General features: G+C 38.4%; 3 protein-coding genes and 40 non-coding genes across 43 annotated transcripts; 17 read left to right on the top strand and 26 right to left on the bottom strand.

The window, feature by feature from the left end:
- Window positions 1–421: 421 nt before the first annotated feature.
- zgc:101664 (uncharacterized protein LOC450064 homolog) lies at window positions 422–2,759 on the bottom strand. Its single transcript, XM_007260763.4, has 2 exons — window positions 2,635–2,759; window positions 422–1,325 (listed from the first exon to the last, which is right to left on the bottom strand). The coding sequence occupies exon 2, from the start codon at window positions 1,273–1,275 to the stop codon at window positions 550–552; it is 726 nt and encodes a 241-aa protein (XP_007260825.3). The 5' UTR covers window positions 1,276–1,325; window positions 2,635–2,759; the 3' UTR covers window positions 422–549.
- A 1,565-nt stretch (window positions 2,760–4,324) lies between these two features.
- On the top strand, window positions 4,325–7,804 carry srp19 (signal recognition particle 19). The gene is made up of 5 exons (XM_007260762.3): window positions 4,325–4,508; window positions 5,576–5,651; window positions 5,865–5,936; window positions 6,984–7,086; window positions 7,383–7,804. The coding sequence occupies exons 1-5, from the start codon at window positions 4,471–4,473 to the stop codon at window positions 7,511–7,513; spliced, it is 420 nt and encodes a 139-aa protein (XP_007260824.2). The 5' UTR covers window positions 4,325–4,470; the 3' UTR covers window positions 7,514–7,804.
- Window positions 7,805–8,630: 826 nt separating this feature from the next.
- On the bottom strand, window positions 8,631–11,254 carry LOC111192643 (protein FAM240C). The gene is made up of 3 exons (XM_022670400.2): window positions 11,159–11,254; window positions 10,592–10,716; window positions 8,631–8,814 (listed from the first exon to the last, which is right to left on the bottom strand). Exons 2-3 carry the CDS (start codon window positions 10,711–10,713, stop codon window positions 8,703–8,705), a joined length of 234 nt encoding a protein of 77 aa, XP_022526121.1. The 5' UTR covers window positions 10,714–10,716; window positions 11,159–11,254; the 3' UTR covers window positions 8,631–8,702.
- Window positions 11,255–14,541: 3,287 nt separating this feature from the next.
- On the bottom strand, window positions 14,542–14,614 carry trnak-uuu (transfer RNA lysine (anticodon UUU)). The gene has a single exon. It is a non-coding gene; the product is annotated as a tRNA-Lys (tRNA).
- Window positions 14,615–15,163: 549 nt separating this feature from the next.
- Window positions 15,164–15,235, top strand: trnaw-cca (transfer RNA tryptophan (anticodon CCA)). Its single transcript has one exon. It is a non-coding gene; the product is annotated as a tRNA-Trp (tRNA).
- Window positions 15,236–15,661: 426 nt separating this feature from the next.
- Window positions 15,662–15,734, bottom strand: trnak-uuu (transfer RNA lysine (anticodon UUU)). Its single transcript has one exon. It is a non-coding gene; the product is annotated as a tRNA-Lys (tRNA).
- A 262-nt stretch (window positions 15,735–15,996) lies between these two features.
- On the top strand, window positions 15,997–16,068 carry trnaw-cca (transfer RNA tryptophan (anticodon CCA)). The gene has a single exon. It is a non-coding gene; the product is annotated as a tRNA-Trp (tRNA).
- Window positions 16,069–16,494: 426 nt separating this feature from the next.
- On the bottom strand, window positions 16,495–16,567 carry trnak-uuu (transfer RNA lysine (anticodon UUU)). Its single transcript has one exon. It is a non-coding gene; the product is annotated as a tRNA-Lys (tRNA).
- A 262-nt stretch (window positions 16,568–16,829) lies between these two features.
- On the top strand, window positions 16,830–16,901 carry trnaw-cca (transfer RNA tryptophan (anticodon CCA)). Its single transcript has one exon. It is a non-coding gene; the product is annotated as a tRNA-Trp (tRNA).
- Window positions 16,902–17,327: 426 nt separating this feature from the next.
- trnak-uuu (transfer RNA lysine (anticodon UUU)) lies at window positions 17,328–17,400 on the bottom strand. The gene has a single exon. It is a non-coding gene; the product is annotated as a tRNA-Lys (tRNA).
- A 262-nt stretch (window positions 17,401–17,662) lies between these two features.
- Window positions 17,663–17,734, top strand: trnaw-cca (transfer RNA tryptophan (anticodon CCA)). The gene has a single exon. It is a non-coding gene; the product is annotated as a tRNA-Trp (tRNA).
- A 172-nt stretch (window positions 17,735–17,906) lies between these two features.
- On the bottom strand, window positions 17,907–17,979 carry trnak-uuu (transfer RNA lysine (anticodon UUU)). The gene has a single exon. It is a non-coding gene; the product is annotated as a tRNA-Lys (tRNA).
- A 179-nt stretch (window positions 17,980–18,158) lies between these two features.
- Window positions 18,159–18,231, bottom strand: trnak-uuu (transfer RNA lysine (anticodon UUU)). Its single transcript has one exon. It is a non-coding gene; the product is annotated as a tRNA-Lys (tRNA).
- Window positions 18,232–18,493: 262 nt separating this feature from the next.
- On the top strand, window positions 18,494–18,565 carry trnaw-cca (transfer RNA tryptophan (anticodon CCA)). Its single transcript has one exon. It is a non-coding gene; the product is annotated as a tRNA-Trp (tRNA).
- Window positions 18,566–18,739: 174 nt separating this feature from the next.
- On the bottom strand, window positions 18,740–18,812 carry trnak-uuu (transfer RNA lysine (anticodon UUU)). The gene has a single exon. It is a non-coding gene; the product is annotated as a tRNA-Lys (tRNA).
- Window positions 18,813–18,991: 179 nt separating this feature from the next.
- Window positions 18,992–19,064, bottom strand: trnak-uuu (transfer RNA lysine (anticodon UUU)). Its single transcript has one exon. It is a non-coding gene; the product is annotated as a tRNA-Lys (tRNA).
- Window positions 19,065–19,327: 263 nt separating this feature from the next.
- Window positions 19,328–19,399, top strand: trnaw-cca (transfer RNA tryptophan (anticodon CCA)). Its single transcript has one exon. It is a non-coding gene; the product is annotated as a tRNA-Trp (tRNA).
- A 426-nt stretch (window positions 19,400–19,825) lies between these two features.
- On the bottom strand, window positions 19,826–19,898 carry trnak-uuu (transfer RNA lysine (anticodon UUU)). Its single transcript has one exon. It is a non-coding gene; the product is annotated as a tRNA-Lys (tRNA).
- Window positions 19,899–20,160: 262 nt separating this feature from the next.
- On the top strand, window positions 20,161–20,232 carry trnaw-cca (transfer RNA tryptophan (anticodon CCA)). Its single transcript has one exon. It is a non-coding gene; the product is annotated as a tRNA-Trp (tRNA).
- Window positions 20,233–20,658: 426 nt separating this feature from the next.
- On the bottom strand, window positions 20,659–20,731 carry trnak-uuu (transfer RNA lysine (anticodon UUU)). Its single transcript has one exon. It is a non-coding gene; the product is annotated as a tRNA-Lys (tRNA).
- Window positions 20,732–20,993: 262 nt separating this feature from the next.
- trnaw-cca (transfer RNA tryptophan (anticodon CCA)) lies at window positions 20,994–21,065 on the top strand. The gene has a single exon. It is a non-coding gene; the product is annotated as a tRNA-Trp (tRNA).
- Window positions 21,066–21,237: 172 nt separating this feature from the next.
- On the bottom strand, window positions 21,238–21,310 carry trnak-uuu (transfer RNA lysine (anticodon UUU)). Its single transcript has one exon. It is a non-coding gene; the product is annotated as a tRNA-Lys (tRNA).
- A 179-nt stretch (window positions 21,311–21,489) lies between these two features.
- trnak-uuu (transfer RNA lysine (anticodon UUU)) lies at window positions 21,490–21,562 on the bottom strand. Its single transcript has one exon. It is a non-coding gene; the product is annotated as a tRNA-Lys (tRNA).
- Window positions 21,563–21,824: 262 nt separating this feature from the next.
- trnaw-cca (transfer RNA tryptophan (anticodon CCA)) lies at window positions 21,825–21,896 on the top strand. Its single transcript has one exon. It is a non-coding gene; the product is annotated as a tRNA-Trp (tRNA).
- A 174-nt stretch (window positions 21,897–22,070) lies between these two features.
- Window positions 22,071–22,143, bottom strand: trnak-uuu (transfer RNA lysine (anticodon UUU)). Its single transcript has one exon. It is a non-coding gene; the product is annotated as a tRNA-Lys (tRNA).
- Window positions 22,144–22,322: 179 nt separating this feature from the next.
- On the bottom strand, window positions 22,323–22,395 carry trnak-uuu (transfer RNA lysine (anticodon UUU)). Its single transcript has one exon. It is a non-coding gene; the product is annotated as a tRNA-Lys (tRNA).
- Window positions 22,396–22,658: 263 nt separating this feature from the next.
- On the top strand, window positions 22,659–22,730 carry trnaw-cca (transfer RNA tryptophan (anticodon CCA)). The gene has a single exon. It is a non-coding gene; the product is annotated as a tRNA-Trp (tRNA).
- Window positions 22,731–23,156: 426 nt separating this feature from the next.
- trnak-uuu (transfer RNA lysine (anticodon UUU)) lies at window positions 23,157–23,229 on the bottom strand. The gene has a single exon. It is a non-coding gene; the product is annotated as a tRNA-Lys (tRNA).
- A 263-nt stretch (window positions 23,230–23,492) lies between these two features.
- On the top strand, window positions 23,493–23,564 carry trnaw-cca (transfer RNA tryptophan (anticodon CCA)). Its single transcript has one exon. It is a non-coding gene; the product is annotated as a tRNA-Trp (tRNA).
- A 174-nt stretch (window positions 23,565–23,738) lies between these two features.
- Window positions 23,739–23,811, bottom strand: trnak-uuu (transfer RNA lysine (anticodon UUU)). The gene has a single exon. It is a non-coding gene; the product is annotated as a tRNA-Lys (tRNA).
- A 179-nt stretch (window positions 23,812–23,990) lies between these two features.
- On the bottom strand, window positions 23,991–24,063 carry trnak-uuu (transfer RNA lysine (anticodon UUU)). Its single transcript has one exon. It is a non-coding gene; the product is annotated as a tRNA-Lys (tRNA).
- A 262-nt stretch (window positions 24,064–24,325) lies between these two features.
- On the top strand, window positions 24,326–24,397 carry trnaw-cca (transfer RNA tryptophan (anticodon CCA)). The gene has a single exon. It is a non-coding gene; the product is annotated as a tRNA-Trp (tRNA).
- Window positions 24,398–24,571: 174 nt separating this feature from the next.
- trnak-uuu (transfer RNA lysine (anticodon UUU)) lies at window positions 24,572–24,644 on the bottom strand. Its single transcript has one exon. It is a non-coding gene; the product is annotated as a tRNA-Lys (tRNA).
- Window positions 24,645–24,823: 179 nt separating this feature from the next.
- On the bottom strand, window positions 24,824–24,896 carry trnak-uuu (transfer RNA lysine (anticodon UUU)). Its single transcript has one exon. It is a non-coding gene; the product is annotated as a tRNA-Lys (tRNA).
- Window positions 24,897–25,158: 262 nt separating this feature from the next.
- Window positions 25,159–25,230, top strand: trnaw-cca (transfer RNA tryptophan (anticodon CCA)). Its single transcript has one exon. It is a non-coding gene; the product is annotated as a tRNA-Trp (tRNA).
- Window positions 25,231–25,404: 174 nt separating this feature from the next.
- Window positions 25,405–25,477, bottom strand: trnak-uuu (transfer RNA lysine (anticodon UUU)). The gene has a single exon. It is a non-coding gene; the product is annotated as a tRNA-Lys (tRNA).
- Window positions 25,478–25,656: 179 nt separating this feature from the next.
- trnak-uuu (transfer RNA lysine (anticodon UUU)) lies at window positions 25,657–25,729 on the bottom strand. Its single transcript has one exon. It is a non-coding gene; the product is annotated as a tRNA-Lys (tRNA).
- A 262-nt stretch (window positions 25,730–25,991) lies between these two features.
- Window positions 25,992–26,063, top strand: trnaw-cca (transfer RNA tryptophan (anticodon CCA)). The gene has a single exon. It is a non-coding gene; the product is annotated as a tRNA-Trp (tRNA).
- A 174-nt stretch (window positions 26,064–26,237) lies between these two features.
- Window positions 26,238–26,310, bottom strand: trnak-uuu (transfer RNA lysine (anticodon UUU)). Its single transcript has one exon. It is a non-coding gene; the product is annotated as a tRNA-Lys (tRNA).
- A 179-nt stretch (window positions 26,311–26,489) lies between these two features.
- Window positions 26,490–26,562, bottom strand: trnak-uuu (transfer RNA lysine (anticodon UUU)). Its single transcript has one exon. It is a non-coding gene; the product is annotated as a tRNA-Lys (tRNA).
- A 262-nt stretch (window positions 26,563–26,824) lies between these two features.
- On the top strand, window positions 26,825–26,896 carry trnaw-cca (transfer RNA tryptophan (anticodon CCA)). Its single transcript has one exon. It is a non-coding gene; the product is annotated as a tRNA-Trp (tRNA).
- A 426-nt stretch (window positions 26,897–27,322) lies between these two features.
- On the bottom strand, window positions 27,323–27,395 carry trnak-uuu (transfer RNA lysine (anticodon UUU)). The gene has a single exon. It is a non-coding gene; the product is annotated as a tRNA-Lys (tRNA).
- Window positions 27,396–27,657: 262 nt separating this feature from the next.
- On the top strand, window positions 27,658–27,736 carry trnaw-cca (transfer RNA tryptophan (anticodon CCA)). Its single transcript has one exon. It is a non-coding gene; the product is annotated as a tRNA-Trp (tRNA).
- The last annotated feature ends 241 nt before the right edge of the window (window positions 27,737–27,977 follow it).

The raw sequence follows: 27,977 nt of genomic DNA, 5'->3' as shown, positions 1-27,977 counted from the left end.
AAACATTTTATATCCAAATTCATACTTCTTTCAGATGCATGTGTAAATTCCAATTTACAAAAAGAAATAAATTATGCATTTACACGTTATTTTATATAATATTTTGGATATTTAGACTCTGGAAAAAAAATTTAAATACATAAATAAATACAATAATTAATAAAAAATGTAATAAAGTTGACATACCAGCTTATGTTACTCTGCTTTTCTTACAAAGTCAACTAAATATGCAATATTGAGGTCAGCATAATAAAATATTGAGGTCATGTCCATATCATGTTGACAATGACTTCTTCTACCATGAAAATCATTTTAAGTTCAATCAAATTTCAGACGTTAATATATGGACTTTCAAAACTTACAATGAACAATGACAATAATTATTTAATTAATTACAATTAATGACAATAGATTTCATAGATTTTTGCCTTAACATGTTGTCCACAACATATTTTATTGAAAATTTAGAAATCAGTGACAGCCAGTCAGGACTTGTTCCTTAATGATTCGGCTGTAGTAAAAACATTAACTGTACAATCTACAACATATTTACAACTTAAAAATGTTCCCCAGTTTATGGACTGCTAAATTAATCTCCCCTGAGAGCTGTAATTTGTGTCTCAAGAAATGACCAATATATTCACAGTAAAACACATCTGAGTAAACCCAAATCTGTGCCAAACTCCTCTGTAAATTAGCATTGCATGTTGGAAGCCTGGAGTGCTTAATGGCATGGCTGAGTCTGGACCAGACCTCTTCAATACTGTTTGGTGCACAGTTTAGCTCACAAATAATCCATTTTGCTCTCTGGTGGTGGTGAAGTCCAAATGTCTGAATAGCCATGTGGAACTGTCTAGAGAATGGCTGTACGCTCTCAGCTGTTTTTGTTTTATGTGAAAAGACACTCCATGACCGTCTAAATTTCTTTGATTCATTTTCAAGTTGTGCATTATTCCACTCTCCATCGATGCCTTCTGAGCTTGTTGCAAATTTTCTCTTGCGGGCCTCTTCAAATTGTTCATCATCAGGACAGCAACTGAGAACAACAAACTCTTCCCTCTGCAGGCAGCATCTGGCACTTTTTAAATGCTTGGGTGAAATTACTGGGGGAGCCTTTTTAGGTTTGATTGGCAAATATTTGTCAGCACCAGATGGAAACCAAGGTGTAAATTTTTTCAAAACACGAGATGGGAAGTCCTCAAGGTTCCTCTGCGTTATGAGCATTAAATCATGCTGGTTTTCTTGGTTGTCTTTATAATGCAAGCATACATCCATCCATCCATTAATGCAGTACAGCAAGAATATCACCGTTGGCCTTGTGGTTTCTGCGATAAGAAAGCAAAAAAACATTTTTTTTTTATCTTTAGTCTTATGTTTTAATCAATTTATTTTCTAGCTCAAGATCAGCTTTTGCTGGTAGATGGTCTAAGCTGGTCTTTGATAGTCAAGGTGGATGAAAATCTTGTAATCCAGAACAAAATCATAACCTATGTTGGTATCATAAATTAGCTGGTTAACCAGCTCTTGACTAACATATTTTGCGTTTGATATTGATCATGCTTGCTCTTGCTGATCAACCAATGTGTTCTTGTTGGTTGGTTCAACCTGGTCATGCTTGGTCTTAACGATCGACTAGCATGGTCAAGCTTGGTCATACTAGTAATCTAGCTTGGCCACATTGATTGTATTTGTAGACTAATTAAATCATCAATTTCAAACAAAATATTAAATATTCTATAGGCAAAATGTAATTTTCTAATAAATAAAAATATTTTTAAAATATTAAATACGATTTCACTTTTTCCTAATATCAACAGTGTTTAAATAAATAAACAATCGTTTGATTCTGCAAAAAACAGGTATCTCCAATGTCTAAATGAACCCTATTTTGCATGAATTATAATTGAATCACACCACTATTTGGGGGATTTTTTCTAAGGGAACTTTTTTAAGACAATTTCTTATGGTCTTTGTTTTGATAACAAGCTGATTATTGGAAGCACCACTGCTTTAACAAATCCACATAATGTTTCCCAAAGGCAACAAATAAATAAAAAGTTTTCAACAAGAATGTATGAATTTAGTAAAAATATATACAGCAAATTATACTTCTTTACATATTATTGCACATATACATTTTTATTTATGACCCATTAGAATGCATCATTGTTTTGGACATACATATGTCTTGTACCAAGATATAAATATTTATCAAATAAATAAATAAATAAATAAATACATGCAACAAAAATAAGACATGGTATAGAATGCTGTAATAACCAAAGAATTGTTGAATAGATCATGCCATAGAGATTTAAAACTTAATAAAACATGTTTAACTGGATAAATTCTATGTATTACCTTAAATGACACTTAATTCACCTTATTTTTAATAACACTACAGTACTAATTTGTGATTTCCCATAGTTTTTTCCATTGTATGTTTACATAGCTCGCTGGCTAGGTGTTATGGACAACACAAGCTAGTAGTTTAACCATAGGAACACCAGCTAATGTTAGGTAGCTAGGTTAGCTTAGCTTGTTAGCTGCATAGTTACACTTGTCACAGTTAAGCTAAATTATACCGTGAACTAATTATTTAAAGGCTGGAACAATCACAGACACGTACATTACCTTAATTCTGAACACTGACAAAAAGGAGGTTTTGGATTTGCTCTTCAGTCTGGTTGCTTAGAAGAAGGCTAGTCGGCTAGTTTCTCTGCGCATGCTCAGTAGTCACGGCTTCCGTAGTACCAGAGCTGATTTATGGAGAGCCTGCCCACCTCCTATTACAGCTGCAAACCACTAGAGGGAGCCCGCGAGAGAGTCCTGTATGAATGAGGTTATATGGAGTTAAACAGCTAAAAACTGAAATTAAAAATAGTGTATAACAGCTTGTCCTTTATATTCCTTTAATTTGAAAAGTAGAATAAAGTATATTGCCAAGAAAGAAAATAAAACATGCCTATATATTTCAGTTTATCTACAGTAGGCAGGTTTTATGCAGTAAATCCATTGCTACCAAAGATGTATAGTGACAAACTACTTCATTACTGTATACTTAAGTACTAAAATGCTGTATCTGTATATACTGCAGTAATATTTTTCTCCTACTTCCACTTTTACTCCACTACATATTTTCCATGAGTTTAATACTTTTACTCTATGACATTATGTATGTGCTGCATCGTTACTTGGTACAATTATAAAATTGTTAGGAATCATTCCAAACCCACATTATCACTAAAACCGGAGCAGTAGCTAAATGCTTTCCACTGTCACCGGGTTTGATGAAGCTTCTTATCAGTGAGTGAATCAAGAGATCAAGGTAATGTTATAAGAAGACCTTGCTGCTCTCATTCTGCCTTTCACTCTGAGAACTTTCCACTGATTTCGGTAATAACTACATATTACAGTACTGTACTTTTACTTTCAGTACTTCAGCATTACATTTTACAAAACATATATAGTTTATTTACTACATTAATACAAAAGGTGCAAGAATATATACAAGAAAGTAAAAAGTAAAACAAAAGTAAAACAAATGCATAGAATTACACAGATTGAAAAGCAGTGCAATGATGAATTAAACCATATTTAAGAGTTGCAGGTATCAACATGTTATTAGAGTACTACATAAATAATAAACATGTGCAAATATATGCATTTATCAATCATCAACATGCAAAGATGCAACCAAAATATAATATTCAAATTATTTCATTTTCATATATATATATGCATAATGTTCATATTATTCTACATTAAGTAAATTGAAAAAATGAAAAATTGCTAACATCATCTCACACCAGATTTGTAAAAAAAGAAAAAGAAAAACATTGTTCTGAGATTCTCATTGAATAACTTTGCTTTGTAGTTATGATATACTCTACAAGAGTCTGTATGATTGTATATTGTTCTGTATTGTGTGAAGCTAATAATAAAAATAACACATCCCTGTTTTTCGGGTGGAATGAAAGAAATATACTATATAATATAAATAAATATAAGATATTTAATATTGTATTTAATATAAATATAATATAAATACAATTATATAAAGTAAGTTATATAATATAATACGTAACAAATTAAAAATGTATATACTTTTAATTTAATATAAATCTGCAGACCTATTACAGGTAAAATATCATAGTTAATATATGATAGGAGAGATTCTACTAGTAAAATCTGCATTAAAGAGATTGTTTTATTATAAAACATTTTTTTAAAACTGAGTTGGATCTTGTATTGGTGTCTTTATCAGGCTGCAGGACTACAGCAGTCTTACATACATACCGCTGTGTTTCTGCCTCCTGAACAGCAGGGGCGATGTGGTACTGACCCGGTAAGTTTACACGGAGAAGAGCGTGTAGCTGTCTGAGCCGCTGCCTGACTACAATGTGAGCACTGCTTTAAACCGAATAAAAACAGCCGCTTCGTTTTAGGAAACAGTTGAACACGATCAAAATGGCCTATTTAACGAAGAACCCCGCTGATGAAACTAGGTAAGTGAACATACAAACACGGCTTCGGCCTAAAAAGTTAGAAGACTACCTAATGCTATCCTGAATCTCCACTGACCACCAGCTTCCTATGAAACGTGTACAAACGCTAGACTCAGCTTTACAGCTAACTAACGCTGGTTTTCTCATGAAAATACACGAACACGGGCTGTAAATCGGTTGCAAAACATTTTAGTTACGTTGGTTAATTAATAAAGTTCAATTAAAAGTAGGGTTGGGAATCTCTACATTTATTTATGTTCCATATGTAACCTTTACTGTAAATAGAACCAGCCAAAGGTTTGGACACACCTTCTCATTCAATGTGTTTCTTGACTTAATGTATTTTATACACTGTAGAATAATGTTAAGGACATTAAAACAGTTAAGGAACGCATATTGGAATTATTTTGTAAACACAAAAAATGTGTTTGTTCTCCACAATCGCCTGATCTAAACCTGATCATCAACTGAGATGGTGATTTGGGACAAGCTGGAGCTTTACAGCAAGAAAGAAAAGCAGCAACTGTTGTTCAGCACCTCCAAAAACTGCTTCAAGATGCTGAGATAGCTATTTTGGATGACTTTACCTCTTAAAGACACTCGGATTGAAATACCAAGAGTGTGCAGATCTGTCCTCAATAATAAATGTGATTGTTGTATGTGTGTGTGCTTTAATACCTCCAATATTACAATTAAAATTGTTCAGCACCTCCAGAAACTCCTTTAACACTCCCAAATTCTGTTCTGCTTAATGCCAAGGATGAAGTTAAGAATAAGTTATAATAATTTCCCAAAATAGGGCAAAGGTTGACCCACATAAAAAAACCTTCTTTTGTGTTTGGGGATTATAGCTTTCCTAAATCTAAGTAAGTAAATGTGTTTTTAAGCTATTTTGTCCTTGTGTCTGGGGATAATTGTACATACATGTATGGAAGTATATTTAATGGCTGTTAAAACATCTTTTTTATGTGACTAAACTTTTTAGCTAAGGCACTCATTAATTGTGGTTTCATGTTACGTTTTGTGCTTTGATCTGATTTTCAAATGTTTTTATCCACATTTAACAGGTTCCTGTGTATATATCCAGCTTACATCAACAGTAAAAAGACATTAGCAGAGGGTCGAAGAATACCAATTGAGAAAGTGAGTGTCGTAGACAGAGGTTTTTTTTATTTATTGTGTCTAGACCTTTGTCATGAAAGCTATGTACTGTAGGTATATATATATATTTTTTTCCCCTTTAGATCTATTTCTGACTTCCATTGTAAAAGACACCATGCTTTATTTTTATTATTATTATTATTACTATTATAATTATCTTTTTTTTTTCTCTCTCTCTCTCTACTTTTTTCATAGGCTGTGGAGAACCCGTCCTGTGCTGAAATAAGGGATGTTCTTACTGCTGCAGGAATGAATGTCAATGTTGAGGTACTGTTCTTCCAGTATTTGTTTCACACCAAATAGGGGACCTTAGGCTAAATTAGACTGCAGGAAAATTTGATTTTTATTACAAATCAGGATTGCTGAGGTGACTGCACCGTTATTTGTAAGTGATTAGATCGGACTTGCATATCTGGAGATTACAAATGAATTTGCTTGGGTTGCTGTTTTTTTACAGCTCTGGAAAAAAATTGAGACCACTTCAGTGTCAGAATCAGTAATTAGCTATTAAAAGATAAACGTTTGGGTAAACTAAGGAAAATGTTTCTCTCAAATTCCAAATGAAAATATTGTCAGAGCATTTATTGGCAGAAAAAAAGAAATGGCTGAAATAGCAAAAAAGATGCAGAGCTTTCAGACCTTAAATAATGCAATAAAAACAAGTTCATATTCATAACGTTTTAAGAGTTATAAAAAAAATAACTGTAAGTGGTTCTAGGAGCTAAGTGTGGCAATTTTCTTGGACATTTACACTCTGATTTAATACTTGTTGCATTAAGCAGAAGACATGTTAAGATCTGATTTAAGAGTCTATTAAAATCAATCTGGATACAAATAAGATATTTAAGGATATATAAGATTTTATTAGTAACACTGTGTTAATACAGAATTAAAAAACAGCCTCTCAAAACAGCCTCAGTCTGTGGATTCCTGTTGATGCCAATTTTTGACCTTACTGTCTATATGCCTTAGCATATGCCTTAGCATAAATGGCCACCTAACCTGATGTTTCAGTTTTTGGCAAGCCTGTTCTGAATGTAGTCTCAGTTATCTTGTCATTCAATGAACAGAGGTGGAATCTGAAGAGGTCTTCTTGTTGGAGCCCATCTGTCCATCTGTTCGACATGTGCATTCTGAGATGCTTTTCTGCTCACTTCAGTTGTACAGGCTGGATATCTGTGTCAATGTAGCCATTGACAGCTTCCTTGAACAATTTGGTTTAACAAGGTGTTGCCATCTGTAAATCTGACGCTCACTAAATTTTTGAGTACTCTGATGACATTTTATTTGATTATATTTTGCATCAACATACAGAACAAGATGTATCCAAGGGAATGGAATAGAGAGTTCAGAGGAAGAGTGAGGGTTCAGATCAAACAGGAAGATGACACTTTGTGCCAGGAGAAGTTTGCCTCAAGTAAGTATACTATAATACTTGGTTTAATAATCTTTGATTTTACATTACTTCTTTACAAAAATAATATCAAATTCTCATTCTGAATTACACATTTTAATTTCTGTTGCTGTTACTCTTAATTTTAACACTGAACTTAGTTTAAACTGTTGACATTTGAATGTGTTATTTTTATTAAACCAAACAGGTTTGTCTATTTACAGTACTGTTCTACTGCAATACTGGTCTTCTTTGGTATTTAAAATGTTTATTGATTCATTATGCTTAAAAAATGTTTTTTGTTTTGTTGTCTTTGTTAGGGAAAGATGTTATGTTTTATGTTGCTGAGATGATCCCAAAGTTGAAGACTAGAACACAGAAAAGTGGTGGAGGGGATTCAGGAGCTCAACAAGGAGAAGGAGGAAAGAAGGGAAAGAAGAAGAAGAAGTAACTGCCTCTCCTGCAAATGAAGGAAGATTACATTTTTGGTCAGCTGATCAGTACAGAAACAAGCAATGACTGGTGTTACTTCATGAATTCAGTTTGTGAAAAACTATTTTTATTATTATTATTTTTTAATCTATTATTTGGTTAAGGCAGTGACACTTGTTTTGATATGTGAACTTATCTGATCATGTGGAACATTCACTGTTTATGGTAAAGATGATTTTTACAGTGATTTATGTACATACATTTAGAACATTTTTCCCCACCCAAAATAAAAAATACAGTTGTCTCTTGATTGAATTAATTATTTTTTTGCTTTCTGTTGGAAGTTTCCAGTTTCAATTTTAGTTACACTTTCTTATGCCCTTAATAGGATTTGTCTTCTTATTGTGATTCTTCCAGAATAAGGTTTCTTTACAAAAATCTCCAAAAGTTTAAGATATTAAAAAACTACAAAAGTGCAAAACATCAGATGACCAATCCAATCACCCTCAAAGATTAGGTGTACTGATTTATAGTTATAGTTGTGATGGTAAATATAATGAAAATAATGATGGCTAAGTATGTAAAGGAGTATATGCAAACTCCAAAGTAATGATTAATGGGGGGTCAGCAACTATTTTTTTGGGGCAGGTAGCTCTAAGTTTTGTTTTTGGTTTGCTAGGACCAAAGAATTAAATTTATTTTTTATTGGATGTTATGCTCTTTTTTTTTTACTGTAGAATATATGAATTTCTTGAACTTTTGGAAAAGGAAATGTCTGCAGTTTTATTTGCCTTTGTTTTTATATTAGTAAACAACAATAGTTCTTTATAAAATAGACCATCCCTAAATGTATTAGACAGAAATACAAATGAACTGTGTTGACTGGGTGTAAAAAATTGAGCTGTCCTTGTCTGACATGACTTTGGCAGTCAGACAGATTCACTTGCTTCTGTCCTTCACACCATCTGTTGTAAAGGACTGTGATGACAAGGGTGTGGGGCTCTGCCTTTTCTGATTACTGGGTCTTGGTGGTTAGTAATTTTTATTAAGCTCTTAAAAAGTTACTGTATACATCCAGACTTCCCAGCTTCTTGAACAGACACAATGTTATATGAATGAGAGAGGAGGCAGAGATATTTTGTGATGTTTTATTGATCTGTATTATTAAGAAACATTTGGATAATTTTACATTAGAAATGTACAACTTATCATTCTTTATCTGTTTGCTTGGCTGATGTTAGTTTTACGGCCTGTGCGTCACGGAAGTTCTTGAGATGCTTTGTTCGACTTTCAAGTCTTATGAGCCATTCATCACGGAGCCTGCGCAAGCACAAAAACAGCAGTATAAGTGATAATGGGGGAATTACGTATTTTCATTAATAAGTTGTTTTTTCATACTTATGAAGCATTTATGTGTTTATGAAAACTTGCTATATATATATATATATATATATATATATATATATATATATACGTATATATATATATATATATATATATATATATATATATATATATACGTATATATATATACGTATATATATATATATATATATGTATATGTATATCTATGTATATATACACAGCTCTGTAAAAAATAAGAGACTACTTGAACTGCTTTAATTTTTGCATTAGGAGTGGCATAAAGTTATCCACCAGGATTAATAAACAGGATTATTCCACCATATATTGATTTCTGAACACATGAAATGTTATGAATATGAACTTGTTTTCTTTGCATTGTTTGAGGTCTGAAAGCTCTGCATCTTTTTTTGTTATATTAGCCATTTCCCATTTTCTGCAAATAAATGCTCTAGATGACAATATTTTGGTAACACTTTTTTATGTGGAATTTAGGAGAAATGTCCGTAGTTTATATTTATAAATAGCAATGAAACTGATTCAGAAATTGAAGTGGTCTCAATTTTTTCTAGAGCTGTATATATGTGTATATCCATGATACACCACTTGTGATGTGCTAATGTTTGTTTATGATAGACATTTTATCCCACAATGCAAAGCACCTGCAACAAACAATGAAAAAAATCCAGATACCAGTGCAAGGGCAGTGGCAGCAGAAGAACCTTCAGTGATGTATTTGGCTGCATCACTTGCTGTTTGTACAAAACGTGTTAGTACATTCATATTTAGTGTAACCTGCCATGGCCAGATTGATATCAGAGAATCTCTAATAGAGGAGAATGCCCACTTGAAAATCTCTTCCAGGTTTGTTTAATAACCAGATAGCGCTCCTGAATGAGTCCAAACTGTTAAACAAAAAAATTATAATCAAAAAACGACAAATTTTCTCAATACAAAACAATATCAAATGCTTTGGACTCCCTTGCAGGCGTTGCAAGAGTTTGGGAGTAGTTAGAATGCTCTGTTAGAATGTTGTCTATTGCTTATAGTATGCTTTTGGGATGCAACCAAAACTTTACTGACTTCTGTGTCATATAACAGCTACATGTTGCAGAGTCTCAGCTTGTTTCTCTGCAAAAGGCTATAAAAGCCATTCACTGATGAAAGCTTAAAACAATTTAATTTTATTTTTTTTAAAAGGAAAAAATATCCCTTTCCAGTTTAAATAAGACCAGAACAACCAGTAAAAATTCTCTCAGCTGCAAAAAAAACTTCAAAAGACCAATTTAAAGAAACACTGGAAGGTAAAAAAAATTTATCCTTGTAGATAAGCTTGCACTTTTAGCTAGTTAAAACTAGATGATTAGCTAGACTGCTAACTAACAAAAGTATATTACTTTTTAATAATAGATTAAGTAGTAATCCATGATATTACATTACAATAAATTTTTGGAACGGGTTATCAGTAATCTCTACTGGAATACATACACATTCTCCCAACAGCAAACAATGTTTAAGGTTTTTTTTTGTTTGAGATTCAGGCTGATGCAAAAGAATAAGTAAAACAGCATGTCAATTTTTTCCAGACATGTCAGTAATGTCAATACCAAACTTGTATATTTAACCAATGTTTAATTAAGCTGTGGTGAATTAGATTTTAAAATGTGAAACGTGACAGCATTGTAGATTTCTTAAAATAGAGCACTTTACATATTAAAAACAGTTTCTTCCTTACTTTGACAGTGCACTATTCTTCATCCTCTGTTCCTCGTTTTCCGTCAACTGTACATGACTGACAATTTTTTGCTCCCAGAATGTTTTGATGAACAGTTTGTCATGAATCAAGGCTGCATTCATCTCCTATATAAGCAGAGCAAAAAGTTAAACTTATCACGAGTCCTTTAAACAAATAACCATATATCAACTATTTTTTGGAGAAATCTGTTATTTTCTTTACTTTTAATTATTTTAAATGCCTTCATGAATAAATAAATATAAGTATATCTATAGCATATTTTAGTTTTTAATGTGATAAAAGGAAGAAATCATTGATATAAATCATTGATATACGTAGTTAATTTTTGTTACAAACAGCTGGTGGTTTGTTTAGTATTCAACATGTTTAACAAATTAATCATATTTAATATTGACTAAGTACGCCAAAGCATCATATCATGGTAGTCTAACACTCCATTGGACACAATTTTATTGTTAGATTAATGTTGTACTGTTACCATTAGTTACCTAACAAAGAGATTAGTCTCTTAGTAGTATTTGAATTTAAAGTTTCCTCTTTTGGTACCTTTAAAATGGATGATTACTTTCCCGGCTCCCTGTCCAGACAAGTGTGTCCTAGAACCCACTGTGCAGGGGGTGTAAGTAATGACTGAGATGTGCTTGGAAGCTGCAGTGGAATCGTGCCACAATTCCCACTGTGCACCATGCTGCATCAGATGACATTTGGATTAGTGGAAACATAACAATGTTGTAGTACTCAACAGGTGCCACAAAGCCATAATAAGTGACACCTTTCCTGTCCACATCTCATCACAGACACTAAGCACAGGACATGCTCAGGCCTTGGCATGTTTCTGTGAGTGACATTGGAGACCATCATCAACTCTTAATATAATTTAAATGGTACACATCATAGCCAGAGAAGCTAAAGAGACAAATAAGAATAAAAAAGGAAGCAGGAGACCAATGCTGGTTGGGTCTTAATTCTTAATAGTAACAAATACACATAATGCTAGACTAAGCCTCTGGTAAATAAGTATTTTCTCATTTGAAATTCCTTCCACATGAGAGCAACAAAAGCAGATTTTAAAGAAAATTTGTTTATAAATGTATGTTATAAAATAATATGTTATTGTATTGTATGTTATAAAATAATAGCCTTTTTTACAACTGATGTCGCAAAGCAGCTTTACAGAAATGTGATTGCATAGCGGTGATAAATAAATTTGTTAAAGGACCAATAAGTATTATATTTTTATACTAACTAACAAAATAATGAGGAAAAATGGAACAGAATAGCAGTCAAACACAGCATGCTATAAAACTAGCAAATTAACTGTAATAGAAACTGCAGCAGAAACTGAACTTAGATGCTACCCAACTTAACAAAAAAAGGGGGGCTAGCTACAAGACGAGAGCTGAGCTGGCCAGTTTTCTCCTAAGCAGGTTAGCACTGAGCTATGTTATCTGTTTAACTGAGCAGTATGTCATCTGGATCTGTAAACTCCAGTAACTCCAACTCCAGAGTGTGTATTTTCAGAGCAGTGTGCTTTTGGTTTTGGAATAACATATTTAGCAAGCTTTGTCTTACGCTGCAAGTGGTGCAGCAAGCACGCTTGTTTGCACATGACAGAGTAATAAATTTCAAATGAGCTGGTTATTAAAGTTATAACATATGCTGCTGATGAATTTACCGAGTCTGACTTGTTGTCACTTGCAATGGCAAAAGTGTTTGAACTCCTCTTGTGCTTGTTCGTAAAGGTTCAGTGTCCTCAATCTGGCAACCTGATTGAACTTCGCCTTTAAATGGATTGCAGAATCCATTTTACATGCTTGCTGTCATTTGATACTTACTGTTCCTTTAAGTCTTTAAGTCTGGCACAATGGGAATTTTTCACTTGCACAAAATCTTCAAAGACAATCATAGGATGCAGGCATGCTACAGAGTCAAGGCATATTTTGGATTAAGGGTTATTTTCTGTAAAAGACCAGTCTGTTATATTTGTCATTGATCTACATCAAATTAGCACCACCTAGCTCCGTGCTGTGCTAGAGAAAGAGAACACTATTCTGGAAAATACTGAGTACATAGCTGGTCGCACATACTTGACATTTCATTTCTTTGGTGCATGATGTATCCTAAGCCCAGGGTCTTAACCATAGGTCAAGTAAGACTAACATGAGCTATTTCTGGTTCTGAAGCAGTGCTCATGTAATTCAAAAGCATGTAATTATGTTATCAGTTGCTAATATTAATTAAGACATGAGACACTGCTTAGAGTCAGCTTTTTAAAATACACTTCAAGTAATCATGTGTCTAAAATGTATGTTGCCTTATTGAACATCTCCAGATACACATGGCTTCTGTTTGCTACCCTGAGACCCTGAAATTGGACTGAAGCTCAATGGAGCAGAACTTAAGCAACTCTGGTTCATGTGAACAACAAGTGGAGCACCATATTTGTTTTGAATAGTAAATCAGTTCAAATAAATTATTTATTTTGATACGTTATTGACAAGATGATGATCCCTTATGCTACAGGTTACATTTATTAACAGTGCTTACAATAAAATGTCTGCGATGGATTGGCGGCCTGTCCAGGGTGTATCCTGCCTTCCGCCCGATGCCGGCTGGGATAGGCTCCAGCACCCCCCCGCGACCCTTAATGGATAAAGCGGTTGATAATGACTTGACTTGACTGACAATAAAATGTCTCAACTAATTATTCACTGAAACTAGTTAAGACATTATTAATCAATACAGATTATAGACATTTTGAAGTAATATATATTTTCTTTAATATTTACACTATTTACAACATTAATAAAAACAATTACTGCAGTAAGTAAAGTGTTGATGATACATGTGTTATGTTGACTATAGTGATGACTATAACCAATACTATCTATTATTCTGTCAAGCCCAATCTTGCCAGACTATGTTACTTACACCAAATAATAGATATTTGCTAAGGACTTGTAACTTCTATAGTTCATGCTGATACAGACGTTATTTTTTTTAACAAACAAGCAAATGAAGGGAGGTTAGAGGAGTACATTCTAGCCATGGCCTATGACTGTCTTCTAAATAGGTGGAAAGAATCTTGAAATCAAGAACTTTCTAGATTCTTAAAGCTCACACTGATAACAAAGAAGCAGTTGCCTAAACAGGGACTTGAACCTTGGACAGTATCAGTGATCTAGTGGCGCATAAGTTGCGCGTCTGACTCCACATCAGAAGGTTGCGTGTTCAAATCAAATTGGGGTCAAGTGTTGCTTTTAATCTAGTCATTAAGTCGGACCAGTTTGTCCCCAACTTTAAAAGTACCACAGTTACACAGAGTTTTGTGAGTCACTTGCAGGGCAATTTTAACCTCTATAGGTCATGCTCACTTGAGGCTATTTAAAGGTTTAATTGGTAACAAACAAGCACAGGCTTTGGCCGCCCAAACAGGGACTTGAACCCTGGACCCTCAGATTAAAAGTCTGATGCTCTACCGACTGAGCTATTCGGGCCCTTAAGGAGTCTTTCTTATGGCGAATTCACATTGTTCAACTGATGCATGGTGGTCAAGCAGAAAAGGGAGGTATATTTTCTAGGCTTGGCCCCTGACTGTCTTCTGAACAGCCAGAAAGCATTTGGAAATCAAGAGTCTCCTGCATTCTTAAACTCATACTTGTGAAAAACTGGCAAACGCCCGTACAGGGACTTGAACCCTGGACCCTCAGATTAAAAGTCTGATGCTCTACCGACTGAGCTATCCGGGCCCTTAAGGATTCTTTCTTATGGCAAATTCACATTGTTCAACTGATGCATGGTGGTCAAGCAGAAAATGTTGGAATATTTTCTAGGCTTGGCCCCTGACTGTCTTCTGAACAGCCAGAAAGCATTTGGAAATCAAGAGTCTCCTGCATTTTTATAACTCATACTTGTAAGAAATTGGCAGACGCCCGAACAGGGACTTGAACCCTGGACCCTCAGATTAAAAGTCTGATGCTCTACCGACTGAGCTATCCAGGCCCTGACTGCATATTGTATCTTGCCAGATAAGGTGACTCACACTCAAATACTGCATCTCAGCAAATCGAGAATTAGGATACTTATCCCATTACTTAATCCATCTTTGACCTCATACCTAAAGTTCCACATTAAATGCCTTGTTTTCAACTTCCTGAGATATCCAGTTTTTTTCTCCAGTTAGAGCTCTTTAGGCCTAACTACTGAGTTTCTCTTGAATAATAATGCTGTCCAAAAATAGGCAACATGAACACTACAGCGTTGGTGACCTTGTGGCGCAACGGTAGCGCGTCTGACTCCAGATCAAATCACGTCGGGGTCAAGTGTTGCTTTTAATCTAGTCATTGAGTGGGACCAGTTAGTCCACAACTTATCCCATTACTTAATCCATCTTTCACCTCATACCTAAAGTTCCATATTAAATGCCTTGTTTTCAACTTCCTGAGATATCCAGTTTTTTCTCCAGTTAGAGCTCTTTAGGCCTAACTACTGAGTTTCTCTTGAATAATAATGATGTCCAAAAATAGGCAACATGACCACTACAGCGTCGATGACCTCGTGGTGCAACGGTAGCGCGTCTGACTCCAGATCAGAAGGTTGCGTGTTCAAATCACGTCGGGGTCAAGTGTTGCTTTTAATCTAGTCATTGAGTGGGAGCAGTTAGTCCACAACTTTAAAACTACCTCAGCTACGCAGAGTTTTGTGAGTCACTTGCAAGGCAATTTTAACCTTTATAGGTCATGCTCACTTGAGGCTATTTAAAGGTTTAATTGGTAACAACGAAGCACCGGCTTTGGTCGCCCGAACAGGGACTTGAACGCTGGACCCTCAGATTAAAAGTCTGATGCTCTACCGACTGAGCTATCCGGGCCCTTAAGGATTCTTTCTTATAGCGAATTCACATTGTTCAACTGATGCATGGTGGTCAAGCAGAAAAGGGAGGGATATTTTCTAGGCTTGGCCCCTGACTGTCTTCTGAACAGCCGGAAAGCATCTGGAAAGCAAGAGACTCCTGCATTCTTAAACTCATACTTGTAAGAAATTGGCAAACGCCCGAACAGGGACTTGAACCCTGGACCCTCAGATTAAAAGTCTGATGCTCTACCGACTGAGCTATCCGGGCCCTGACTGAAAATTCTATCGTGCCAGATAAGGTGACTCACACTCAAATACTACATCTCAGCAAATCGAGAATTAGGATACTTATCCCATTACTTAATCCATCTTTGACCTCATACCTAAAGTTCCATATTAAATGCCTTGTTTTCAACTTCCTGAGATATCCAGTTTTTTCTCCAGTTAGAGCTCTTTAGGCCTAACTACTGAGTTTCTCTTGAATAATAATGATGTCCAAAAATAGGCAACATGAACACTACAGCGTCGATGACCTCGTGGCGCAACGGTAGCGCGTCTGACTCCAGATCAGAAGGTTGCGTGTTCAAATCACGTCGGGGTCAAATATTGCTTTTAATCTAGTCATTGAGTGGGACCAGTTAGTCCACAACTTTAAAAGTACCTCAGTTACACAGAGTTCTTTGAGTCACTTGCAGGGCAATTTTAACCTTTATAGGTCATGCTCACTTGAGGCTATTTAAAGGTTTAATTGGTAACAAAGAAGCTCAGGCTTTGGCCGCCCGAACAGGAACTTGAACCCTGGACCGTCAGATTAAAAGTCTGATGCTCTACCGACTGAGCCATCCGGGCCTTTACAGATTCTTTCTTACAGCGAATTCACATTGTTCAACTGATGCACGGTGGTCAAGCAGAAAAGGGAGGAATATTTTCTAGGCTTGGCCCCTGACTGTCTTCTGAACAGCCGGAAAGCATCTGGAAAGCAAGAGACTCCTGCATTCTTAAACTCATACTTGTAAGAAATTGGCAAACGCCCGAACAGGGACTTGAACCCTGGACCCTCAGATTAAAAGTCTGATGCTCTACCGACTGAGCTATCCGGGCCCTGACTGAAAATTCTATCGTGCCAGATAAGGTGACTCACACTCAAATACTACATCTCAGCAAATCGAGAATTAGGATACGTATCCCATTACTTAATCCATCTTTGACCTCATACCTAAAGTTCCATATTAAATGCCTTGTTTTCAACTTCCTGAGATATCCAGTTTTTTCTCCAGTTAGAGCTCTTTAGGCCTAACTACTGAGTTTCTCTTGAATAATAATGATGTCCAAAAATAGGCAACATGAACACTACAGCGTCGATGACCTCGTGGCGCAACGGTAGCGCGTCTGACTCCAGATCAGAAGGTTGCGTGTTCAAATCATGTCGGGGTCAAATATTGCTTTTAATCTAGTCATTGAGTGGGACCAGTTAGTCCACAACTTTAAAAGTACCTCAGTTACACAGAGTTCTTTGAGTCACTTGCAGGGCAATTTTAACCTTTATAGGTCATGCTCACTTGAGGCTATTTAAAGGTTTAATTGGTAACAAAGAAGCTCAGGCTTTGGCCGCCCGAACAGGAACTTGAACCCTGGACCCTCAGATTAAAAGTCTGATGCTCTACCGACTGAGCCATCCGGGCCTTTACAGATTCTTTCTTACAGCGAATTCACATTGTTCAACTGATGCATGGTGGTCAAGCAGAAAAGGGAGGAATATTTTCTAGGCTTGGCCCCTGACTGTCTTCTGAACAGCCGGAAAGCATCTGGAAAGCAAGAGACTCCTGCATTCTTAAACTCATACTTGTAAGAAATTGGCAAACGCCCGAACAGGGACTTGAACCCTGGACCCTCAGATTAAAAGTCTGATGCTCTACCGACTGAGCTATCCGGGCCCTGACTGAAAATTCTATCGTGCCAGATAAGGTGACTCACACTCAAATACTACATCTCAGCAAATCGAGAATTAGGATACTTATCCCATTACTTAATCCATCTTTGACCTCATACCTAAAGTTCCATATTAAATGCCTTGTTTTCAATTTCCTGAGATATCCAGTTTTTTCTCCAGTTAGAGCTCTTTAGGCCTAACTACTGAGTTTCTCTTGAATTATAATGATGTCCAAAAATAGGCAACATGAACACTACAGCGTCGCTGACCTTGTGGCGCAACGGTAGCGCGTCTGACTCCAGATCAGAAGGTTGCGTGTTCAAATCACGTCGGGGTCAAATATTGCTTTTAATCTAGTCATTGAGTGGGACCAGTTAGTCCACAACTTTAAAAGTACCTGTTACACAGAGTTCTTTGAGTCACTTGCAGGGCAATTTTAACCTTTATAGGTCATGCTCACTTGAGGCTATTTAAAGGTTTAATTGGTAACAAAGAAGCACAGGCTTTGGCCGCCCGAACAGGGACTTGAACCCTGGACCCTCAGATTAAAAGTCTGATGCTCTACCGACTGAGCCATCCGGGCCTTCAAAGATTCTTTCTTACAGCGAATTCACATTGTTCAACTGATGCATGGTGGTCAAGCAGAAAAGGGAGGAATATTTTCTAGGCTTGGCCCCTGACTGTCTTCTGAACAGCCGAAAAGCATCTGGAAAGCAAGAGACTCCTGCATTCTTAAACTCATACTTGTAAGAAATTGGCAAACGCCCGAACAGGGACTTGAACCCTGGACCCTCAGATTAAAAGTCTGATGCTCTACCGACTGAGCTATCCGGGCCCTGACTGAAATTTCTATCGTGCCAGATAAGGTGACTCACACTCAAATACTACATCTCAGCAAATCGAGAATTAGGATACTTATCCCATTACTTAATCCATCTTTGACCTCATACCTAAAGTTCCATATTAAATGCCTTGTTTTCAACTTCCTGAGATATCCAGTTTTTTCTCCAGTTAGAGCTCTTTAGGCCTAACTACTGAGTTTCTCTTGAATAATAATGATGTCCAAAAATAGGCAACATGAACACTACAGCGTCGATGACCTCGTGGCGCAATGGTAGCGCGTCTGACTCCAGATCAGAAGGTTGCGTGCTCAAATCACGTCGGGGTCAAATATTGCTTTTAATCTAGTCATTGAGTGGGACCAGTTAGTCCACAACTTTAAAAGTACCTCAGTTACACAGAGTTCTTTGAGTCACTTGCAGGCCAATTTTAACCTTTATAGGTCATGCTCACTTGAGGCTATTTAAAGGTTTAATTGGTAACAAAGAAGCACAGGCTTTGGCCGCCCGAACAGGGACTTGAACCCTGGACCCTCAGATTAAAAGTCTGATGCTCTACCGACTGAGCCATCCGGGCCTTTACAGATTCTTTCTTACAGCGAATTCACATTGTTCAACTGATGCATGGTGGTTAAGCAGAAAAGGCAGGAATATTTTCTAGGCTTGGCCCCTGACTGTCTTCTGAACAGCCGGAAAGCATCTGGAAAGCAAGAGACTCCTGCATTCTTAAACTCATACTTGTAAGAAATTGGCAAACGCCCGAACAGGGACTTGAACCCTGGACCCTCAGATTAAAAGTCTGATGCTCTACCGACTGAGCTATCCGGGCCCTGACTGAAAAGTCTATCGTGCCAGATAAGGTGACTCACACTCAAATACTACATCTCAGCAAATCGAGAATTAGGATACCTATCCCATTACTTAATCCATCTTTGACCTCATACCTAAAGTTCCATATTAAATGCCTTGTTTTCAACTTCCTGAGATATCCAGTTTTTTTCTCCAGTTAGAGCTCTTTAGGCCTAACTACTGAGTTTCTCTTGAATAATAATGATGTCCAAAAATAGGAACCATGAACACTACAGCGTCGATGACCTCGTGGCGCAACGGTAGCGCGTCTGACTCCAGATCAGAAGGTTGCGTGTTCAAATCACGTCGGGGTCAAATATTGCTTTTAATCTAGTCATTGAGTGGGACCAGTTAGTCCACAACTTTAAAAGTACCTCAGTTACACAGAGTTCTTTGAGTCACTTGCAGGGCAATTTTAACCTTTATAGGTCATGCTCACTTGAGGCTATTTAAAGGTTTAATTGGTAACAAAGAAGCTCAGGCTTTGGCCGCCCGAACAGGAACTTGAACCCTGGACCGTCAGATTAAAAGTCTGATGCTCTACCGACTGAGCCATCCGGGCCTTTACAGATTCTTTCTTACAGCGAATTCACATTGTTCAACTGATGCACGGTGGTCAAGCAGAAAAGGGAGGAATATTTTCTAGGCTTGGCCCCTGACTGTCTTCTGAACAGCCGGAAAGCATCTGGAAAGCAAGAGACTCCTGCATTCTTAAACTCATACTTGTAAGAAATTGGCAAACGCCCGAACAGGGACTTGAACCCTGGACCCTCAGATTAAAAGTCTGATGCTCTACCGACTGAGCTATCCGGGCCCTGACTGAAAATTCTATCGTGCCAGATAAGGTGACTCACACTCAAATACTACATCTCAGCAAATCGAGAATTAGGATACGTATCCCATTACTTAATCCATCTTTGACCTCATACCTAAAGTTCCATATTAAATGCCTTGTTTTCAACTTCCTGAGATATCCAGTTTTTTCTCCAGTTAGAGCTCTTTAGGCCTAACTACTGAGTTTCTCTTGAATAATAATGATGTCCAAAAATAGGCAACATGAACACTACAGCGTCGATGACCTCGTGGCGCAACGGTAGCGCGTCTGACTCCAGATCAGAAGGTTGCGTGTTCAAATCATGTCGGGGTCAAATATTGCTTTTAATCTAGTCATTGAGTGGGACCAGTTAGTCCACAACTTTAAAAGTACCTCAGTTACACAGAGTTCTTTGAGTCACTTGCAGGGCAATTTTAACCTTTATAGGTCATGCTCACTTGAGGCTATTTAAAGGTTTAATTGGTAACAAAGAAGCTCAGGCTTTGGCCGCCCGAACAGGAACTTGAACCCTGGACCCTCAGATTAAAAGTCTGATGCTCTACCGACTGAGCCATCCGGGCCTTTACAGATTCTTTCTTACAGCGAATTCACATTGTTCAACTGATGCATGGTGGTCAAGCAGAAAAGGGAGGAATATTTTCTAGGCTTGGCCCCTGACTGTCTTCTGAACAGCCGGAAAGCATCTGGAAAGCAAGAGACTCCTGCATTCTTAAACTCATACTTGTAAGAAATTGGCAAACGCCCGAACAGGGACTTGAACCCTGGACCCTCAGATTAAAAGTCTGATGCTCTACCGACTGAGCTATCCGGGCCCTGACTGAAAATTCTATCGTGCCAGATAAGGTGACTCACACTCAAATACTACATCTCAGCAAATCGAGAATTAGGATACTTATCCCATTACTTAATCCATCTTTGACCTCATACCTAAAGTTCCATATTAAATGCCTTGTTTTCAATTTCCTGAGATATCCAGTTTTTTCTCCAGTTAGAGCTCTTTAGGCCTAACTACTGAGTTTCTCTTGAATTATAATGATGTCCAAAAATAGGCAACATGAACACTACAGCGTCGCTGACCTTGTGGCGCAACGGTAGCGCGTCTGACTCCAGATCAGAAGGTTGCGTGTTCAAATCACGTCGGGGTCAAATATTGCTTTTAATCTAGTCATTGAGTGGGACCAGTTAGTCCACAACTTTAAAAGTACCTGTTACACAGAGTTCTTTGAGTCACTTGCAGGGCAATTTTAACCTTTATAGGTCATGCTCACTTGAGGCTATTTAAAGGTTTAATTGGTAACAAAGAAGCACAGGCTTTGGCCGCCCGAACAGGGACTTGAACCCTGGACCCTCAGATTAAAAGTCTGATGCTCTACCGACTGAGCCATCCGGGCCTTCAAAGATTCTTTCTTACAGCGAATTCACATTGTTCAACTGATGCATGGTGGTCAAGCAGAAAAGGGAGGAATATTTTCTAGGCTTGGCCCCTGACTGTCTTCTGAACAGCCGGAAAGCATCTGGAAAGCAAGAGACTCCTGCATTCTTAAACTCATACTTGTAAGAAATTGGCAAACGCCCGAACAGGGACTTGAACCCTGGACCCTCAGATTAAAAGTCTGATGCTCTACCGACTGAGCTATCCGGGCCCTGACTGAAATTTCTATCGTGCCAGATAAGGTGACTCACACTCAAATACTACATCTCAGCAAATCGAGAATTAGGATACTTATCCCATTACTTAATCCATCTTTGACCTCATACCTAAAGTTCCATATTAAATGCCTTGTTTTCAACTTCCTGAGATATCCAGTTTTTTCTCCAGTTAGAGCTCTTTAGGCCTAACTACTGAGTTTCTCTTGAATAATAATGATGTCCAAAAATAGGCAACATGAACACTACAGCGTCGATGACCTCGTGGCGCAATGGTAGCGCGTCTGACTCCAGATCAGAAGGTTGCGTGCTCAAATCACGTCGGGGTCAAATATTGCTTTTAATCTAGTCATTGAGTGGGACCAGTTAGTCCACAACTTTAAAAGTACCTCAGTTACACAGAGTTCTTTGAGTCACTTGCAGGCCAATTTTAACCTTTATAGGTCATGCTCACTTGAGGCTATTTAAAGGTTTAATTGGTAACAAAGAAGCACAGGCTTTGGCCGCCCGAACAGGGACTTGAACCCTGGACCCTCAGATTAAAAGTCTGATGCTCTACCGACTGAGCCATCCGGGCCTTTACAGATTCTTTCTTACAGCGAATTCACATTGTTCAACTGATGCATGGTGGTTAAGCAGAAAAGGCAGGAATATTTTCTAGGCTTGGCCCCTGACTGTCTTCTGAACAGCCGGAAAGCATCTGGAAAGCAAGAGACTCCTGCATTCTTAAACTCATACTTGTAAGAAATTGGCAAACGCCCGAACAGGGACTTGAACCCTGGACCCTCAGATTAAAAGTCTGATGCTCTACCGACTGAGCTATCCGGGCCCTGACTGAAAAGTCTATCGTGCCAGATAAGGTGACTCACACTCAAATACTACATCTCAGCAAATCGAGAATTAGGATACCTATCCCATTACTTAATCCATCTTTGACCTCATACCTAAAGTTCCATATTAAATGCCTTGTTTTCAACTTCCTGAGATATCCAGTTTTTTTCTCCAGTTAGAGCTCTTTAGGCCTAACTACTGAGTTTCTCTTGAATAATAATGATGTCCAAAAATAGGAACCATGAACACTACAGCGTCGCTGACCTCGTGGCGCAAGGGTAGCGCGTCTGACTCCAGATCAGAAGGTTGCGTGTTCAAATCACGTCGGGGTCAAATATTGCTTTTAATCTAGTCATTGAGTGGGACCAGTTAGTCCACAACTTTAAAAGTACCTCAGTTACACAGAGTTCTTTGAGTCACTTGCAGGCCAATTTTAACCTTTATAGGTCATGCTCACTTGAGGCTATTTAAAGGTTTAATTGGTAACAAAGAAGCACAGGCTTTGGCTGCCCGAACAGGGACTTGAACCCTGGACCCTCAGATTAAAAGTCTGATGCTCTACCGACTGAGCCATCCGGACCTTTATAGATTCTTTCTTACAGCGAATTCACATTGTTCAACTGATGCATGGTGGTCAATTAGAAAAGGGAGGAATATTTTCTAGGCTTGGCCCCTGACTGTCTTCTGAACAGCCGGAAAGCATCTGGAAAGCAAGAGACTCCTGCATTCTTAAACTCATACTTGTAAGAAATTGGCAAACGCCCGAACAGGGACTTGAACCCTGGACCGTCAGATTAAAAGTCTGATGCTCTACCGACTGAGCTATCCGGGCCCTGACTGAAAATTCTATCGTGCCAGATAAGGTGACTCACACTCAAAAACTACATCTCAGCAAATCGAGAATTAGGATACTTATCCCATTACTTAATCCATCTTTGACCTCATACCTAAAGTTCCATATTAAATGCCTTGTTTTCAACTTCCTGAGATATCCAGTTTTTTTCTCCAGTTAGAGCTCTTTAAGCCTAACTACTGAGTTTCTCTTGAATAATAATGATGTCCAAAAATAGGCAACATGAACACTACAGCGTCGATGACCTCGTGGCGCAAAGGTAGCGCGTCTGACTCCAGATCAGAAGGTTGCGTGTTCAAATCACGTCGAGGTCAAATATTGCTTTTAATCTAGTCATTGAGTGGGACCAGTTAGTCCACAACTTTAAAAGTACCTCAGTTACACAGAGTTCTTTGAGTCACTTGCAGGCCAATTTTAACCTTTATAGGTCATGCTCACTTGAGGCTATTTAAAGGTTTAATTGGTAACAAAGAAGCACAGGCTTTGGCCGCCCGAACAGGGACTTGAACCCTGGACCCTCAGATTAAAAGTCTGATGCTCTACCGACTGAGCCATCCGGGCCTTTACAGATTCTTTCTTACAGCGAATTCACATTGTTCAACTGATGCATGGTGGTCAAGCAGAAAAGGGAGGAATATTTTCTAGGCTTGGCCCCTGACTGTCTTCTGAACAGCCGGAAAGCATCTGGAAAGCAAGAGACTCCTGCATTCTTAAACTCATACTTGTAAGAAATTGGCAAACGCCCGAACAGGGACTTGAACCCTGGACCCTCAGATTAAAAGTCTGATGCTCTACCGACTGAGCTATCCGGGCCCTGACCGAAAATTCTATCGTGCCAGATAAGGTGACTCACACTCAAATACTACATCTCAGCAAATCGAGAATTAGGATACCTATCCCATTACTTAATCCATCTTTGACCTCATACCTAAAGTTCCATATTAAATGCCTTGTTTTCAACTTCCTGAGATATCCAGTTTTTTCTCCAGTTAGAGCTCTTTAGGCCTAACTACTGAGTTTCTCTTGAATAATAATGATGTCCAAAAATAGGCAACATGAACACTACAGCGTCGATGACCTCGTGGCGCAATGGTAGTGCGTCTGACTCCAGATCAGAAGGTTGCGTGTTCAAATCACGTCGGGGTCAAATATTGCTTTTAATCTAGTCATTGAGTGGGACCAGTTAGTCCACAACTTTAAAAGTACCTCAGTTACACAGAGTTCTTTGAGTCACTTGCAGGCCAATTTTAACCTTTATAGGTCATGCTCACTTGAGGCTATTTAAAGGTTTAATTGGTAACAAAGAAGCACAGGCTTTGGCCGCCCGAACAGGGACTTGAACCCTGGACCCTCAGATTAAAAGTCTGATGCTCTACCGACTGAGCCATCCGGGCCTTTACAGATTCTTTCTTACAGCGAATTCACATTGTTCAACTGATGCATGGTGGTCAAGCAGAAAAGGGAGGAATATTTTCTAGGCTTGGCCCCTGACTGTCTTCTGAACAGCCGGAAAGCATCTGGAAAGCAAGAGACTCCTGCATTCTTAAACTCATACTTGTAAGAAATTGGCAAACGCCCGAACAGGGACTTGAACCCTGGACCCTCAGATTAAAAGTCTGATGCTCTACCGACTGAGCTATCCGGGCCCTGACCGAAAATTCTATCGTGCCAGATAAGGTGACTCACACTCAAATACTACATCTCAGCAAATCGAGAATTAGGATACCTATCCCATTACTTAATCCATCTTTGACCTCATACCTAAAGTTCCATATTAAATGCCTTGTTTTCAACTTCCTGAGATATCCAGTTTTTTCTCCAGTTAGAGCTCTTTAGGCCTAACTACTGAGTTTCTCTTGAATAATAATGATGTCCAAAAATAGGCAACATGAACACTACAGCGTCGATGACCTCGTGGCGCAATGGTAGTGCGTCTGACTCCAGATCAGAAGGTTGCGTGTTCAAATCACGTCGGGGTCAAATATTGCTTTTAATCTAGTCATTGAGTGGGACCAGTTAGTCCACAACTTTAAAAGTACCTCAGTTACACAGAGTTCTTTGAGTCACTTGCAGGCCAATTTTAACCTTTATAGGTCATGCTCACTTGAGGCTATTTAAAGGTTTAATTGGTAACAAAGAAGCACAGGCTTTGGCCGCCCGAACAGGGACTTGAACCCTGGACCCTCAGATTAAAAGTCTGATGCTCTACCGACTGAGCCATCCGGGCCTTTACAGATTCTTTCTTACAGCGAATTCACATTGTTCAACTGATGCATGGTGGTCAAGCAGAAAAGGGAGGAATATTTTCTAGGCTTGGCCCCTGACTGTCTTCTGAACAGCCGGAAAGCATCTGGAAAGCAAGAGACTCCTGCATTCTTAAACTCATACTTGTAAGAAATTGGCAAACGCCCGAACAGGGACTTGAACCCTGGACCCTCAGATTAAAAGTCTGATGCTCTACCGACTGAGCTATCCGGGCCCTGACCGAAAATTCTATCGTGCCAGATAAGGTGACTCACACTCAAATACTACATCTCAGCAAATCGAGAATTAGGATACCTATCCCATTACTTAATCCATCTTTGACCTCATACCTAAAGTTCCATATTAAATGCCTTGTTTTCAACTTCCTGAGATATCCAGTTTTTTCTCCAGTTAGAGCTCTTTAGGCCTAACTACTGAGTTTCTCTTGAATAATAATGATGTCCAAAAATAGGCAACATGAACACTACAGCGTCGATGACCTCGTGGCGCAATGGTAGTGCGTCTGACTCCAGATCAGAAGGTTGCGTGTTCAAATCACGTCGGGGTCAAATATTGCTTTTAATCTAGTCATTGAGTGGGACCAGTTAGTCCACAACTTTAAAAGTACCTCAGTTACACAGAGTTCTTTGAGTCACTTGCAGGCCAATTTTAACCTTTATAGGTCATGCTCACTTGAGGCTATTTAAAGGTTTAATTGGTAACAAAGAAGCACAGGCTTTGGCCGCCCGAACAGGGACTTGAACCCTGGACCCTCAGATTAAAAGTCTGATGCTCTACCGACTGAGCCATCCGGGCCTTTACAGATTCTTTCTTACAGCGAATTCACATTGTTCAACTGATGCATGGTGGTCAAGCAGAAAAGGGAGGAATATTTTCTAGGCTTGGCCCCTGACTGTCTTCTGAACAGCCGGAAAGCATCTGGAAAGCAAGAGACTCCTGCATTCTTAAACTCATACTTGTAAGAAATTGGCAAACGCCCGAACAGGGACTTGAACCCTGGACCCTCAGATTAAAAGTCTGATGCTCTACCGACTGAGCTATCCGGGCCCTGACCGAAAATTCTATCGTGCCAGATAAGGTGACTCACACTCAAATACTACATCTCAGCAAATCGAGAATTAGGATACCTATCCCATTACTTAATCCATCTTTGACCTCATACCTAAAGTTCCATATTAAATGCCTTGTTTTCAACTTCCTGAGATATCCAGTTTTTTCTCCAGTTAGAGCTCTTTAGGCCTAACTACTGAGTTTCTCTTGAATAATAATGATGTCCAAAAATAGGCAACATGAACACTACAGCGTCGATGACCTCGTGGCGCAATGGTAGTGCGTCTGACTCCAGATCAGAAGGTTGCGTGTTCAAATCACGTCGGGGTCAAATATTGCTTTTAATCTAGTCATTGAGTGGGACCAGTTAGTCCACAACTTTAAAAGTACCTCAGTTACACAGAGTTCTTTGAGTCACTTGCAGGCCAATTTTAACCTTTATAGGTCATGCTCACTCGAGGCTATTTAAAGGTTTAATTGGTAACAAAGAAGCAAAGGCTATGGCCGCCCGAATAGGGACTTGAACCCTGGACCCTCAGATTAAAAGTCTGATGCTCTACCGACTGAGCCATCCGGGCCTTTACAGATTCTTTCTTACAGCGAATTCACATTGTTCAACTGATGCATGGTGGTCAATTAGAAAAGGGAGGAATATTTTCTAGGCTTGGCCCCTGACTGTCTTCTGAACAGCCGGAAAGCATCTGGAAAGCAAGAGACTCCTGCATTCTTAAACTCATACTTGTAAGAAATTGGCAAACGCCCGAACAGGGACTTGAACCCTGGACCCTCAGATTAAAAGTCTGATGCTCTACCGACTGAGCTATCCGGGCCCTGACTGAAAATTCTATCGTGCCAGATAAGGTGACTCACACTCAAATACTACATCTCAGCAAATCGAGAATTAGGATACTTATCCCATTACTTAATCCATCTTTGACCTCATACCTAAAGTTCCATATTAAATGCCTTGTTTTCAACTTCCTGAGATATCCAGTTTTTTCTCCAGTTAGAGCTCTTTAGGCCTAACTACTGAGTTTCTCTTGAATAATAATGATGTCCAAAAATAGGAAACATGAACACTAGAGCGTCGCTGACCTCGTGGCGCAACGGTAGCGCGTAGCGCGTCTGACTCCAGATCAGAAGGTTGCGTGTTCAAATCACGTCGGGGTCAAATATTGCTTTTAATTTAGTCATTGAGTGGGACCAGTTAGTAACTTTAAAAGTCTGTGTAACTTTAAAAGTACCTCAGTTACACAGAGTTCTTTGAGTCACTTGCAGGGCAATTTTAACCTTTATAGGTCATGCTCACTCGAGGCTATTTAAAGGTTTAATTGGTAACAAAGAAGCAAAGGCTATGGCCGCCCGAATAGGGACTTGAACCCTGGACCCTCAGATTAAAAGTCTGATGCTCT

This window comes from Astyanax mexicanus, chromosome 12 (genome assembly GCF_023375975.1).
Source record: "Astyanax mexicanus isolate ESR-SI-001 chromosome 12, AstMex3_surface, whole genome shotgun sequence".
NCBI lineage: Eukaryota > Metazoa > Chordata > Actinopteri > Characiformes > Acestrorhamphidae > Astyanax > Astyanax mexicanus.
This window is presented reverse-complemented; position numbering and strand designations above follow the sequence as displayed.